The sequence below is a fragment of the Trichechus manatus genome, unplaced genomic scaffold, assembly GCF_000243295.1.
Source record: "Trichechus manatus latirostris isolate Lorelei unplaced genomic scaffold, TriManLat1.0 scaffold00029, whole genome shotgun sequence".
Taxonomy (NCBI): domain Eukaryota; kingdom Metazoa; phylum Chordata; class Mammalia; order Sirenia; family Trichechidae; genus Trichechus; species Trichechus manatus.
Window position 1 is genome coordinate 17,370,340 of NW_004443965.1, and position 16,402 is coordinate 17,386,741.

The window sequence follows — 16,402 nt, forward strand, 5'->3', positions numbered from 1 at the left end:
TTTATCATGATGTTGCTTATTGGTCCAGTTGTGAGGATTTTTGTTTTCTTTATGTTGAGATGTAATCCATACTGAAGGCTGTGGTCTCTGATCTTCATCAGTTTAGGTACTTTAAGTCCTCTTCACTTTCAGCAAGCAAGGCTGAGTCATCTCAGGTTGTTAATTAATCTTCCTCCACTCCTGATGCCCTGTTCTTCTTCGTACAGTCCAGCTTCTTTGAATATTTGGTCAGCATACAGATTGAATAGGTATGGTGAAAGGATGCAACCATGACACACACTTTTCCTGACTTTAAACCATGCAGTATCCCCTTGTTCTGTCTGAACAACTGCCTCTTGATCTATGTACAGGTTCCTCATGAGCACAATTAAGTGTTCTGCAATTCCCATTCTTCACAATGTTATCCATAATTTGTTATGATCCACACAGTCGAATGCCTTTGCATATTTAATAAAACGCTGGTAAACTTCTGGTATTCTCTGATTTCAGCCAGGATCCATCTGACATTAGCAATGATATCCCTCGTTCCATGTCCTCTTCTGAATCCGGCTTGAATTTCTGGCAGTTCCCTGTTGATATACTGCTGCAGCTGGTTTTGAATGATCTTCAGCAAAATTTTACTTGTGTGTGATATTAATGATATTGTTTGATAATTTCCACATTCGGTTGGATCACCTTTCTCGGGAATAGGCATAAATATGGATCTCTTCCAGTCAGTTGACCAGGTAGCTGTCTTCCAAATTTCTTGGCATAGGCAAGTGAGCACTTCCAGCACTGTATCCATTTGTTGAAACATCTCAATTGATACTCTGTCAATTCCTGGAGCCTCGTTTTTCACCAATGCTTTTAGTGCAGCTTGGACTTCTTCCTTCAGTACCATGGGTTCCTGATCATTTGCTACCTCTTGAAATGGTTGAATGTTGACCAATTCTTTTTGGTATAATGACTCTGTATATTTCTTCCATCTTCTTTTGATGCTTCCTGCATTGTTTAATATTTTCCCCATAGAATTCTTCACTGTTGCAACTCAGTGCTAGAAACTCTTCTTCAGTTCTTTCAGCTTGAGAAATGCCGAGCATGTTCTTCCCTTTTGGTTTTCTATCTCCAATCTAACTAGTCCCAGTCTAACTACAGAAACAAGAGGGCATTATGTAAATCTCTGTATACATTCTACTTAGGAATGCTCGACTTCCATTAACCACATTTAATTGTGGTAGCTGTAGCTGTCATGATGCTATGTAAAACTTAACGTGTCCTTGTTAAGCAAATGACATTTGCATTTAATGTACCAAATCATTTCTTATCTACTTTTTATAATATGGTTTAAACAGATTCTTTCCAAGGTGGCATTATCTAACCTCTGCTTAAAGTATGAACAATATGTGTTTGGTTTATTGTTTATAAACAGAAGAGACTTTATAATTAAACTGTATAGCAGATTCCATGTGACCATTATATGCTAACTTTTAAAATTTGAAACAGAAGTTTCAGTCATGAGAAGATGCTTAAAAAACAATCGAAGTGCCCAGTGCAGTGGCTACAAAATCTTGTTTAATCATTTAATTTAATCATTTCAGAAGAAAGATACTTTAATTTTACACTACTTGCACATTATTTTGCACAGGCATTTCATTAATTACTGTAATTCAGGAAGCAAACCTTATTCTGACCATAGCTTTCATTTTGCACCAAACAATTTGTCATGGCAATAAATATTTATGCATTTAAGAAAAACTAATTTTTGTATTTGACTTTAATGCACTCTTACACTTAAGAAATTCTATATATACTCTTGAATTACAGTTTACTGAAATAGGACAGCTTTTATTTAACAGCAGAGCTTTCATTTTCTAGACAAAACATTCAAACTTTTTATTACATTCAAGTTGCAGAGTTGTTTACAACCTTAACTGTTTTGTTCATGACATAAGTAAACAAGTTTGATTACATGCAGAGCTAGAAAGTTTTATTATAATATTAATACTTGATTTAGAGTTCAAGATCAAGTATCAGAAGCTGGAAATCTTTTAAATAAGCCTTATGAAAAAAATCAGCTTATTTTTCAATGGAAAACCAGGACTTTCTGGCTCAGAATTAGAAAATTATTTGGCTGCTTAACTAAAAGTTAACTGAGTAATCAACCAGCTAACGAATAAAACTAATTCTGAGCTGCTGTTCAGTAACTGAAAGTAAAACATACATCCATACCACAGCCCCAATACAGTAATTTTGAAAATAATTAGAAAAGCTCATACTGTGTTATCAAATAACAGGTTATACAAGGACTACCCCAATTGTTGTAAACAAATACCTTTTCTGTGACCGAGGAGGTAGGAAAACATCGGCTACTGTATTTTTATGCAAATAACACATGCCTTCTATGTTTGTTTGCCAACTGTGTCCTCCCCCATGAGGTATTTTCGTAAGGGCTGCAATGCCCCCCCCCCTTTTTTTTTAAACATGTTGCTGTAAAAAACCAGAATAGCATGCTTACAAAAATACCTCAAGGAGGGAGGGTGCAGTCAGCAGACAAATGTAAAAGGCATGCATTATCTGCGTAGAAATATGGTAACTGAACTATTTCTGATAAAATATTAAGAGAATTCCAAACTTGTAAGAAATAAAAATCTTCTAGATCAGAGTCAACAAACTATGGCCTAATCCATCCTGCTACCTCTTCTGTAAATATAGCCGCACTCTTTTTTACAATTGTCCATACCTGCTTTCACAGTATAATGGCAGAGCTGAGTAGCTGTGACAGAAACTACATTGCCTACAAAATCTAAAATATTTGCTATCTGCCCCTTGACAGACAAAAGCTTGCTGACCCCTGTTCTAGAGGCTTGCTAGGAACAGATGTTCTCAAACAGTACATTTGGATAACAAAGTCCAATGATCACTGAAAATGAAATATCGTGTAGAAAATGTACAATTGTTCACTTATAACTCAAGATAAAATCAGATGGTTCTTTTCAAAACAAATATTTAATATTTTAAACAACTCCAGTTATACAGGAAAGAAATTTAAATAATACATACTCATTTTTGTTGTTAAACTGATGATTTTACAAAGCTGACAAAAATACAGAAAGCAGTTCTGTGAAACTAAATGAAAAGCATAACATGAGAAATTTTCTTCAGTTTTCCATTTTGATGGCCGAAGATACCACACAGACTTGTGCGATGTCATCATATTCATATGTTCTCTTTAAGAATGTGTCTGTTAGTCTTAAGCCGGAGACGCTCTATTGAGAGAAAGATAAAAGTCTAAGATATATATACACACACAACACACATATACACATATATATATAATAAATGATTATGGGTTCATGGCCTCCAAATATTGAAATTATTAAAAGAAGGCTTACTTGCAGTCCCTGTACTGAAGACAGTAGAGTAAGGGCAAGGCAGAGAGAGGAACTTGGATGTAGCTTTCCAAGCTGTCTTCCTGAAATGCCACACCAGTGGATAGAATTGGTATTGCACATTTCTAAAACCAGATCCATAGTCCTTTCACTGCTAGAGGAATCAGAAAAAAAGGAATAAATCTTGTTCCTTGCACAAAGATGTACTGTAATATTTCTTCCACTATTGCTAAGTGAACTTGTTTTCTGGGTTTCCAGGAGAATAAGAACCAGAAACAGAGCTGAAAAGCTATTATATCATTTCTATTTCACTTTAAGAAAGAATCAGTAACATGAAAGGAAATGTCACCTTCTCGGGCTTAAAATGGCGCTCAGACTAATCGGCCTGCCTTGATGTTGGCCTTCTGGTTCTCTAGTACTGAACCTCTTAGCAGCTCTGCTATTTCTCTGGGAGGCTTCCAGACATTTGTGTCTAATCTTGCTGCTATATATCCTTCCTATTTCTGTTAGGTACTCTATAGGAAAGGAACTGACAAACTGAGTCTGGCCCAGGGTTTTTGATATTTAATCTATGTTCCTTTAGTAGTATTACAGATATGCAGATAACTTAGAAAATGACTGACAGGATTCATAAGAATACTTTCAGTTTTGTTTACTGTATTACTTAACATGAAAAGACTGCTTCTGCTTATAATTGATACTACCAATTCAGCTTAAACATTTATTGTTTAAGTTAAACAAATTTTAATGGAAGTTATGTACATTAAAAAAAAAAAAATCTAGACGCTCATAATGAAAAATAACACTCTTAGTCTACTGCCATTCATGAACTACTTTCAACTTTTTTTAGCTCTTTGTTTTCTCATAGTTGGCTCTATATTTTAAAATACTCATTTTAGTTTTAATATTTACTTTATTGATTTTTAGACTTATTGACTTTATGATATTTAGCTTTTATATGTCTCTATGTCCCCAGTAGACATCTGAAATGCACACTATATGCCACAGACCAGGTTAGATGCACTACTTGAGTTTTCTCATTAAATTTCACAAAAATCCAGTAAGAGTATATGCGTGTTGTGTGTGTGGGGGTTGGGGGAGAGGGGAGGGGTAGTACCAATGGGAAACTGAAGATCCAAGAAAACAAGTGCTTTTTAGAAAACCTTATCTGAATCACCAAAAGTTAAAGTGAACACTGAAAATAACTAAATTTCTTTATTTTTTATAGCACTTTGTCAGTTGGTGAATAACTGATTTTTTATGCCGCAAAAAAGACAAACAAAACAACCCCAAAACAAGCCCTCTATGCACAGGGTCTTTACCATGCGTGTATTGTTTACTGAGCTACTATGATGTGATAGTCCCTGCATATACAAAGCTAGGTAAAACATGATCCCTTCTGATGAATAATTCACAATCTAGTGAAGAAAAGACTAATAATTATAGCAATACATAAGTGTCACTAAAAAGCTATGTTAAAATTTTCTATGACAAAGAAAGAAATGATTAACTGTGCTTTGGAGGGACTATGTAATGTAGCTTCATAGAGGAAGTAGGAATTTTGAAGGATGACTATTTCTTATCTCCCTAATACCAAAAGTTGGAATGGATATGAGATTAAAAAGGATTACACACATTCAGACTATTAAGGATGGGATTCATCACTGCAATATTATCAAATGCCTCAACTAATAATCAAAAACCAAGTAGTAATACAAGTAGTAGTAAAAGTGTGACTTAATCCTAGGATTTTCTAGCTTCAAAGCCCTATGCTCTTCACCTAATGGCTAGATTATGCTCTTTGTTAGCAAAGCCCTGTTTTCCAATCTATTATTATCCCTCATGGTGGTGCAGTGGTTAAGCAGTTGGCTGCTAACCAAAAGGTTGGCGGTTTGAAACCAGCAGCAGCTCCACAGGAGAAAGATGTGGCAGTTGGCTTCTGTAAATATTTACAGCCTTGGAAACCCTATGGGGCAGTTCTATTCTGTTCTACAGGGTTGCTATGAGTCAGAATCGACTTGCTGGAAACGGGTTTGTTTTTTGGGTTTATTATCCTTCATATTTAAATTCATAACTAGTTTTTAGTTTCTTAATACTAAAGATACAACTCAGGTACAAGCATGTGTCAGAAAAATCCATCTTATTATTCTAAATCTATAATGCAGTTTCCCATACAAACCTACTAGCTTATGCTTTGGTAATCTCAATTATGAAGGCAGTGTAAACAACAAAAAGAACACGGACTTTGAAGTCAAATACATCTGGGTTCAAATTCTGACCCCATCTTTACCAGCTCTATAAGCTTGAATAAGTCACTTAACCTGAGTTGGCTTCCCAATGCATAAAATGTGAATGTGATGTATGAATGAAATAAAATACAGACAGTGCCTAACAGAGTAGGACCTACCTAATATACTGCTACCAGATGAAGAATGTTATATTATTCAACATCAACATCACAGAAGGCTATATAAGCCAAGAGGAAATTTAAAAGGAGACAGCATATTTAAAAGATTTAAAAACTCTCTTTTAGGTGGGTGAAGAGGAAAAGACATCCATCCACAAACACTGCCATTACCTGCAGTTTGTTATTTTACAGGTTATATGAAAAGGTTCTTCTAGGTTTACAGTGTCTGGAACTGCCTCCAAAGACAACCTAACATCTCCATAACCTGGAGCCTAAGAGAGAAAGCAATACAGTTAATATGTATCTATTATAAAACCCTTCAATTTCAATAAAGGCACCAAACCAGCACATTCACTCAACAATTGTTAGGTCTCCAAGCTGATGTTCTGACAAAACACCTGTCATTCATTCCACTGTTCCCCGATTCTAACCTCTTGTGCTGCTACTACCTAAAGAATAGCACTTCAAGTCCTAACAATTTGTTTTTGCTATAATTACTCCAAGTTCAGTAGAGTTAAGATGAATCTCATAGGTAAGCAGTCAATAAAGAATTTCAGGCAGTCGGATCTTAAAGTGATGCTTTCCGTAGATACTGTAGCTTCTATATACACAATTCTAAACAGACAAGGTCACCGCATTTTTACACAAATAACATACACCTTCTACATTTGCCAACCATGCCCCACCCCTGTGAGGTATTTTCATAAGTGTACTTCGCTAATTTTTTTTTACAGTAACCTGTGAAAAAAAACTTGGCACAGCAGTGCTTATGAAAATAACTCGTGGGGGGGGAGGGTGTGGTTGGCAAACAAACATAGAAGGTGCATGTTATTTACATAAAAATACAGTACAATCTAAAGAGAAAGAGATCACTTCGAAACGGGCCAGGAAGAAAAACAGGTCTTTTCACAAGACATGTCAGCAGGGACCATAGAAACATCAAGGCTTGAAACACAGCATGTCAGGATGATAGCTAACTGCTGTATTTTAAACAGATACAGTGATTGTCTTTTTTTAAAGAAATTATTGACAAATCTCCAAGTAATGGATGAAAATCTTTCCTTTTGTAATTACTGCCTTAAACAGTGAAAGGAAACTTTAAAATCTATCAGAACAGGGAATATTCAACACAAAGGGAGGACCCTGTGGCATATTCTCACTAGCACAAAGAAAAAAAAAACTAGTAGCCATCACTATTCTTAGAACAGAAATTAAGTAAAATATCCAACCAGTGATTACAAGATAACTTCAGTGGGACTCACCTTCATTGTTAGTTTCAGATTCCTCCTATTTTTAAGTATCTTAAAAAAGGTATGGACTGAGTAGGTAAATGTAGTAAGCCCAAGAGTTTTAGGACATTGCAAAAAAGAAAAATTTAATGTAGCGGAAGTCAGATAAATAGTGAGCATGAATTAATATAGGCAGGTTAACAACTGTAAGGAGTAATTTTAACTTCTGTTTTGTAAAGTAAAAACATATTAAGGATAAATTAATACTTGAGCATTTTTTATTTATCTCAATGCTAGTTTTCTATCTAGAGATCAGTGAAATTATTAGTCTTTTATCTCATTCTTTAGTAATATTAATACCTTCTATGGTGTTTTGATTCTTAGTGATAGACCTAGAAAAACTGAAGTTGTTCTAACCATCCCCACATACCCCTAAACCCTCACCAAAGTTCTTTTCCAGACTCACCATTCTCTGAAGTTGGCTGGTCTGTAACCTTCCCCTTTCACCTAGATTTGTTTTCCACACTATATCCAATTTTCCGATTACTGTTACTCCCTTAATGATGCCTGCTTTTTCTGCAAACTCCTTCTTGGGCTTAAGGCAGTATAAGTATTGGCGTGTATCCATTGGCTGCAAATATGCTCTTGAACCAAACGTAGATATACTGAGAGGGATGGAGATAGACAGAGACAGAAAAAAATCTCTTGCATCTTTTAAAAGAAAAACCATGGCTGTGATTGTTCCTTTTGGACAAGAATTGGACGATTTACTATCCAAAGATCTAGAATAGAACAGGTCAGTGGTTTCAACAAAGATTTGTATTGATAGGATTATATTTTTGTTTTTTTCAGTTGACTGACATGGAAAATCTTGAGGTTCTTTGTAATAGAGTGAAATATATTACCAAAATATATTACCTAAAAAGAAAAACGCAATAGAAATCAGGACATTAAGTACCATGTCCCTTTTCTCTAAAATTGTCAATGAAAATAGTTCAGAATGAGAAGAAACATACCATTCTAAAATTAAGTAATCATTTTTAAAATGAACTACAAGAGAGGAGAGGTCTCAGATTAGGGGAAGAAAAGGAAAATAAATGTTTTCCGCAGTAAGGGGTTGGGAGTCTATAAACTTTTCTGTATCTAACTACCATGAAAAAAGATAACTTCATTCTTCACTAAGAAAATCAGGTACTAGTTTTCCCAGCTATTACTTTCTTATCCATATTAATATCAACCATACATCTATTTATTCTCCCTCTTTTATATTACCTATAGAAAGACACATGCACTTCCTTTTCACACAAAAAATTAAATCGTCTATTCCTATGCCCACTACTTTTGGTGTTGGGACAGTGTTTCTTCTTAAGGCTCACCATCACCCTTTTCTTAACTTCTTTTTCACTATTTCTTTCCATACCTCAGTTTCATCATTTGCAAGATAGGGATGACAGTTTCCATATTCACCTTAAAGAATTACTGTGAGAATTAAAAGATCAAGTGCTTCGAATAATAAAACATAAAAGGCAAAGGGCTAGGATTCTTAAATTTTTATGTGGACAATTGAAGCCCTGATGATAATATTATTGAAATAAACAAAAACCACCCAAGAGTAACTGATGTTAGAAAAGCATTTATCTTTCAAACACTAAAACAAACACTTCATAATTCATATTTACCATTCTCCAGCTTGGTTGACAGAATTTAATTCTGCTACATTGTACATTATAGATGGCTCCAGTGAAACCTTCTCCATAAACATAGGTGAGTTTGTAATATTCTGAATCTGGGCTTCGAGAAATACTTCATCAGTCTGAGGATATGAAAAAAATATCCATCAAAGTGTGATGGTATTTAAAATATATACCTCAACAACAATATCTGATCTATATGAAGAAAAAATATTAACCACAAATGTAATTAGTTCATGCCTGCAAATCAAAGTTATCATAATTAATGCAAGAAAAGAAATCTTCATCCCAACATAATTAATAGGAGCAAAGTCAAGTGTTAGTCAACTGATACCTTGCCAAACAATGGATGGGGGATAACTGTAATATATTTTATATTAACATTTGAAAAATATTTCTTTAACAGAAATTTCATTTACAAATAACCTAAATCTTTTAGTAAGTCATTAAAATGCTAAAATGTGCTTTATATGAATATACCTGTGCACCAATAATTTTGTGGCATTTTATAATATAATTAGGTCTTTATTTTAGAGAGCACAATGATCACTAGTATGGTGAAATACTCTATTTTATAGGAATTAATTTTTTAATTAAAACAATTGTGAGTAGTCATTAATGATTTCTTGGTTCATGTTAAATATATATTTGGGGTTAGAAAAGGAATATGTGAACTATACCTGACAATCTTAAGAGTTTTTTAAATCAAGCAAAAAGTTAATTTGTAGCCTTAGTGACAGATCTGAACATGGATGCTATTCAGCAGCATTTTAGTATTTTAAGTATCTAATTTCATATGTAATTTTTATTCCCTGATTATTTATGCCACATAGCCTTGTTTTTATGCTATTTGATTACCATTTTTCTTTACGTAATTGGAGGACAACAGACTAAACTGGTTCATCTTTGAAACAAACCTATACAAATGATATACTATGTATTCAAGAATTATTTTATTCAAAAGTTCCATAATAATAAATATACAGAAATAAAACATTAAGGAAAAAAACACACACAAAAACTGTGACCAAATATTTTGACACTTATGAGCTTTTGTAATACTAAAGTCAGGATAAGCTAAATCATTTTTAAAAATATAATGATGAAGTTACACTATAATGTATTATTATCTAAAATAAAACAAATTTTTTAGTCCCTGACACGTGCTCAAATGAAAATAGTAACACAATCATTGATCAGTTTAAAAGATAGGTACAATTAAGGGCATTATTCTATTCCCTTTTCTCAAAAAAGTAAGTAAATATATCCCGTCAATCCATTGCTTTAAACAAAAAACCAAAACCATAGACCCGCATTTCAATTTAAAAAATGCAACTGTCTGCATAAATTGAGGAAGAGTTTAGATAAAATGGAAGAAAAACAAGCAACATAATGGAAAACCAAGTTAGTCTGAATAGTTAGTATAAAGTAATTTGACATTTGAAAAAATTAAGAATTCAGTGCTAAGGCAATTGATATTAAAATAAAATCACTATGTATTTAAAGACAGATTCCAACTATATAGCGTATTCAATAAATTGAAGAATAGCAGATTATTTTATAGCAAAGTGTTGAAAATCCGAAGGGTATTTTCAACAGGGTTACTAGGCCTCTTTTAAAAAAACAGCTAAATGAGAAACACTAAAAATGGGAATTGTTTCAGTATGACAATTTAACCTTTGATCTATTTTTCCCCAAAGAATAAGATAATCAATATAAAAACTATATAAAAATTATACAGAGCTTTCTGAAACCATATAAATGGTATTCATAACTAACTTTGTTTTTCCACTATGTTTTGTAAAGAGAGATTAATTAGGCAGAGTCAGTAAATGGTGAGTAAGAAAAGCATATAAATTTATAATAAAAAATCAAATTACCACAGAACTGAGGTCACTCTAATGGAAAAATAAAAAAGAAAAATTAGAAAAATCAGAGTTAAATGTTAAAGAAAAAGAATAACTAACTTTAAAATAAAATGCATTTCTGCATTTTTTTTAATATTTACTAAACAAGACAGCATTAGTGAACAAGAAAGTAAACAGAAAGCAACATAAAGAAATATGACAAACCATTTCTCTAAAAAGGTGAAACTGCTGAGGTTAAATGACAATGGAATAGAGAAGAATACTATAGCTGAATACTTAAACAAGAGCAAATACTTAAGGAAACATCTTAGAGGACAGAGGTATATTCCATGCTTTTCTAGTTCTATAAATTTTATACCTACATTGTAATTCTTCATAGATCATTTAGGATGGATATATACTATTCACCACAGTCAGAACAGATGTACACCATATTATTGTTAGTTGCCACTGAGTCAATTCCGACTCATGGCGCCCTGTGTGAACAGAGTAGAACTGCTCCAAAGGGTTTGCAAGGCTGTGACCTTTCAGAAGCAGACAGCCAGGTCTATCTTCCCTGGTGCATCTGGGTTGGTTGAAACCACCAATCTTTTGGATGGCAGTCAAGCACTTAACTGCTTAGCTTCTCCTAAACTTGTCTAATAACAGAATCCTTTTATTAAGGAGCACCTTGGGTGAACAGAGTTCCATGGGATCATACTTTGGGGAATGCTGGCTAGACCACTTCAGACAGCTGAGAGTTTATTCTCTTATTAACAGATTTCATAGTCTTTTTATTCACACATATTTCTAAAACTACTTATTTTTCAAGGGCTATCTTGAATATCACCTCCTCTGTCAAACGCATAACCAGAAACAGTTTTTCACCTTTCTGTTCCCAGAGTATAATGCTTGCACTTCATCACTTATTTTTTTTTTTTTTGCCTTATATTGTAGTTATGTCATGTCAGTGTCCTCCACTAGATGTAAGTTCCTTGAAGATTAGGAAGATGTCCAGTTTATATTTATTTCTCTTTCGTACCTGGCATGAGACTGGGTACTTGGCAGGTGACCAAGTGTTTGAATCCTACCTTCTAATGTCACCAATCTTCTTGCAGGCTTTCTTATCTTAGAAGACTACAACAAAGTTTCTCAGGAAATTTCTTTTCCTATAGGTGATTCACTTTTTATTAGAAACAGCATCAAAAACATGTTTGAGACAAATGTGGGGCCAACAGCACAGAGCAATATGCATCACCTACTAATGCTGGTTTACTGACTCCTAAAATCTACAAGAAATTACTAGTTGTGGTCAATAGACTCTACCTTGCGCTACTGGCAGAAGAGTGACTAAACAGTAACAGGTAATACTGAATATCTCAGAGAGATCCTAAATGCCATTTGTTTGCTCCTGGTTTTTAAAGAGATGTCTGTTTTCAGAAGTTCAGAATTGTACTAACAAAATTTTAATTGAAGTTTTTTGCAAAGTTTAGGTTAAAGATTACACCTACATATAACGTTAGCTGAAAAGGCAGCAAACTAACTTGTTACTATGATTATAAAAACAGAACATTATATGTAAATGGCTGAAGACTGAAAGAGAATGTGGGTTAACGAAGATCAATTACTTGTTGGTATGGTGAAATTACAGATTTTTTTTTTGCCTTTCTTTTTGGGGGCATTTCACTGCTATGTTTATGAAATAACTAGAAATTTAAAAATTAACTGGCAAATCACTCTGAATACTGGTGTTACAAAGCTACCTGACAAGTATCTAATGAATCACCACACTTTCAACAAAGAAAACCTAAAGTACTTGAATATTTTAGGAGTCCATTATAGAAAAAGAACCTACCTACATCCTTACGTTTTTATTTGCTAACCTATCCATCTTAACAAAATAGTTAACATTCTTCCCTCATACTATGGATGAAATCTTTTCCAGCATAACGATAAAGTTGAATGGCTATACTATAATTATTTGACAGTACACTATTAGTAAAAAAATATGTGGAACAAATATGTAGTATTCCAAAACTCCTCTACTCCCCAAAAAGAAATGTCAACTCTAAACATTTACTGCTCTCCATAATGAGGCTGTACCTCCCATCAAATATGTATGCTCTTTGCTATGTAGTCAGTATTCCACGAGCATTAATAACCCTTCTTGGATGACTTCACTGTTCTGACACTTTTCTATTTCCAATATCCACTCCTTCCAAACTCTGCTACAGTTCCCCTCCACCTTTATGAAGCTTAAGACTACTCCAAGATCTTATGCTAAGAGTTCCTATAGCATAACTGTTTATATCATCTTTCCAGATTTACTATATACCAGTCCAGGTAGTTTTGTTATTTTATGTATATTTTTTTCTTTTTTCCTAATAGGCCTTCACGGCAAGCAGGTTCCTCATCTAAAACATCTCAGTATTTATTTCTAGTTTTATATAAACCTTATACTAAGTAAAACCTCAGATGCTGATGATAAAAATATGTATCAAATTGCAAATTTCTGCTTCATTTCAAAACACTGTATTTGGATATCTTTGAATTTACCACTGTGCTAAGAAATACATGATTTTTAGGGGGAGGAAAGGGAGCGTCAAGTGATTTGATTTTTCTAGAGCTCAAAGCCAAGATAAAATAGAATATTCTAAAAGAAATCCAGTCAATAAAATCCTTCTCCTATGCCAAATTCTGTTTTATGTCTTTTGTTAGGACAGAAGGTATATTATCTTTTATTCTAAAAGTTACTTCTCTATTTTTCCTAAACTTGTTTCTCCCAAGGAGCTTTTCAAGCCGTTCACCAAACTCAGCAGCCTAACTCTGGCTGGCACGTTGACTTCCTAGGATAAAGAATTTAATGTGCTGAACTTTACTTGTCAACATTTTTACCTATGAATACTAAATCTATTTTCCAGGGTTAGATCTACTTCATTTTTTGTAATACCCAGAACATGATAAATATTCAACAGATTGTTACTGTTTTTAAACACTAACAACAACCATTAAATGCAATTACAGAGCAACCACTTAATGAAAGAGAGGGAAGAGCCTCACATAATTAACAATGAAAATAAAAATCAAGAACCACTGATTTCAAGAAGGTTGAAAACAGCAGATTAAAAGAGATCTACAACTGAAATTATTCACTTTTGAGTGAATTTTATGCTCATTTTTTCACAAGTAATGCACAGTCTTATAGCAATTTACTTCATTATGATGAGAAATGTAATAAATCAGATTTTTAGTAAAAGAAGATTTTAATGTTTACTTTAAAATCCCATTAGGTGCCCAACACTTACCTCTGCATTGTAAAATTTGGTTTTCACATCCAGTGGTTTGAGAACCTGGTTGAATAAAGCATATCAATCAGAGGAGACTCTTAACATTTGACCATTTGTTTTAAATCACAGGGCTTAAATTTATCAAAGTCATTTCCCAATTTTGTCAAAGACTTTTCTAATGGGTATGCAACACACCTGCAAAAAAACAAAAAAAAAACAAAAAAAACTTGAATGCATTTTTTGAAAGACTACTATTATTTCTTGACAGAATGATGGTTACATGGGTGTTCCATTTATAATATTTTGTTAAACTGAACACATTTATTTTCTATATCTATGTTACATTTCACTGTAAAAATGTTTACAAAAAAAGCAACTGGACTCATGAAAAAGTTTACACACAAAACGAAACAATCTTTGATGGTTACGAGAGAGGGAGGGAGGGATGGGGATGGAAAAACACTAGAGACAATAAATATGTGGTAACTTCGGTGAATGGTAAGACAGTACACAATACCGGGGATGCCACCACAACATGTACAAGGCAAGGTCATGGAAGCTCTATAGACTCATCCAAACTCCCTGAGGGACTAAATTACTGGGCTGAGGGCTGTGGGGACCATGGTCTCTGGCAACATTTTAGCTCAATTTGCATAATATAGTTTATAGAGAATATGTTCTACATTCTACTTTGGTGAGTAGCATCTGGGGTCTTAAAAGCCTGTGAGTGGTCATCTAAGATACGCCACTGGTCTCACCCCTTCGGGAGCAAGGGAGAATGAAGAAAACTAAAGATACAAGGGAAAGATTAGTCAAAAGGACTAATGGACCACAACTACCACAGCCTTCACCAGACTGTGTGCCAGTACTGAGTGCCTGGCTACCACCACTGACTGCTCTGACAGGGATCACCATAGAGGGTCCTGGACAGAGGTGGATAAAAACGTAGAACCAAATTCTAACTCACAAAAAAAGACTAGATTTACTAGTCTGACAGAGACTGGAGGAACGCTGAGATTATGGCCCCCAGATACCCTTTTAGCTCAGTAATGAAGTCACTCCTGAGGTTCACCCTTCAGCCAAAGATTAGACAGGCCCATAAAACAAAATGAGACTAAAGGGGCACACCAGCCCAGCAGCAAGGACTAGAAGGCAGGAGGGGACAGGAAAGCTGGTAATAGGGAACCCAAAGTCGAGAAGGGAGAGTGTTGACATGTCGTGGGGTTGGTAACCAATGTTATAAAACAATATGTACTAACTGTTTCATGAGAAGCTAGTTTGTTCTGTAAACCTTCATCTAAAGTACAATAAAAAAGTAACTGAACCTTTTATTTTATTTTAAAAGTCATTCAAAATCTTTAACAACTGAGTGCTGAAGCAAAGCAATGGCAATGCTTCTACTGATACTTTTTCTTCTACTTAAACAGAAAAATATACATAACGTCAAATCTAGATATATCTGTAGATATATATTGCATTCATCCCACCGTCCACCCACCCAACGCTACACACACACAAAGTTAAACAGGTGGTTTTTAACCATTTTGGGATCATCGTCTTAGAAAATTGCGTATTTAAGCACAAAATTCTACCTACAAATTCAGTGATTCATGTAGACCCTGAAGCAAGCTTGGTCCACTCACCCCAAGTTAAAATCTCTCTTTTAAATACTTCTTTAGAAATTTATTACTATTTCCACTCGTTTTATCCTCTTTCTATATTCTTATGTGTTTTGTCAACTCATGAAAACAAACTATTATTCTCTTGGATAAAAATCTTCAAATTTCATTACAAAAACATTACATTGGCAGTGTTATTTTGCTTTGCTTTTATTTAACATATCTTAGCTTGATTTTAGATTGCTAGTAATATAATAAGGAGCCCTGGTGGCGCGTTGGTTAAAGCCCTTGGCTACTAACCTAAAGTTCAGTGATTTGAACCCACTAGCAGAAGAAAAGAACTGGTGATCTTCTCCTGTAAAGATTACAGCCTTGTAAACGCTATGGCGCAGATCTACTCTGTCCTATAGTGTTGCTATGAGTCAAAACTGACTTGACGGCACATAATAACAAGAAGTAATAAGACAAATCCAAAAATATTGAGCTATCTGCTTTATCTGAAGCTTGTTTTCACTGAAAATAAATGTAGTAACTGTATACCTCCAGGAAAAATAAAATCAAAAAACAATTGACCATTGTCATATTCAATACCTGAAATTTGAAGAATTTTCTAAAATACATTTTTTCTCCACTCTGAGTTGCATAACTCACTGCACACACCAAGCTGAAACAGAAAGATGTCTTAATGATTCTGAATCATTTTCAGTTTTATATCTTAACAGTAAATGTAAACACACCTCAATTTTACCCATAGATTTGAAAAACATTTATGCTAGTGATATGTAATTTATGAAGCTAGAGCAGTTATGGATAGAACTTCATGACAAAGAAATCTCTGATTAGTGAAATGAGAGATATCAATTTTGGAGTGGCAAGACACCCCAGAAAAACCAGGTAATCAAAGAAATTAAAATAATGAGGTAAGATTTTTCTACCAAGATTTGGCAAAAAAAT

General features: G+C 34.0%; 1 protein-coding gene across 4 annotated transcripts in view; it reads right to left on the bottom strand.

The window, feature by feature from the left end:
* Positions 1-2,457: 2,457 nt before the first annotated feature.
* TRAPPC13 (trafficking protein particle complex subunit 13) overlaps positions 2,458-16,402 on the bottom strand; it is a 40,539-nt gene continuing 26,594 nt past the window's right edge. Inside the window, exons 6-13 of one of the 4 annotated variants that reach the window (XM_012554991.2) lie at positions 16,040-16,112; positions 13,848-13,892; positions 10,576-10,593; positions 8,684-8,817; positions 7,471-7,669; positions 5,947-6,047; positions 3,372-3,522; positions 2,458-3,245 (exon numbers count right to left, since the gene is read on the bottom strand). In XM_012554991.2, the coding sequence (XP_012410445.1) occupies positions 3,138-3,245; positions 3,372-3,522; positions 5,947-6,047; positions 7,471-7,669; positions 8,684-8,817; positions 10,576-10,593; positions 13,848-13,892; positions 16,040-16,112 (829 nt within the window). In that variant the 3' untranslated portion in view covers positions 2,458-3,137. The remainder of the gene's footprint in view (positions 3,246-3,371; positions 3,523-5,946; positions 6,048-7,470; positions 7,670-8,683; positions 8,818-10,575; positions 10,594-13,847; positions 13,893-16,039; positions 16,113-16,402) is intronic. The other 3 variants (XM_004374542.2, XM_012554992.2, XM_004374543.3) reach the window with 3 other exon arrangements.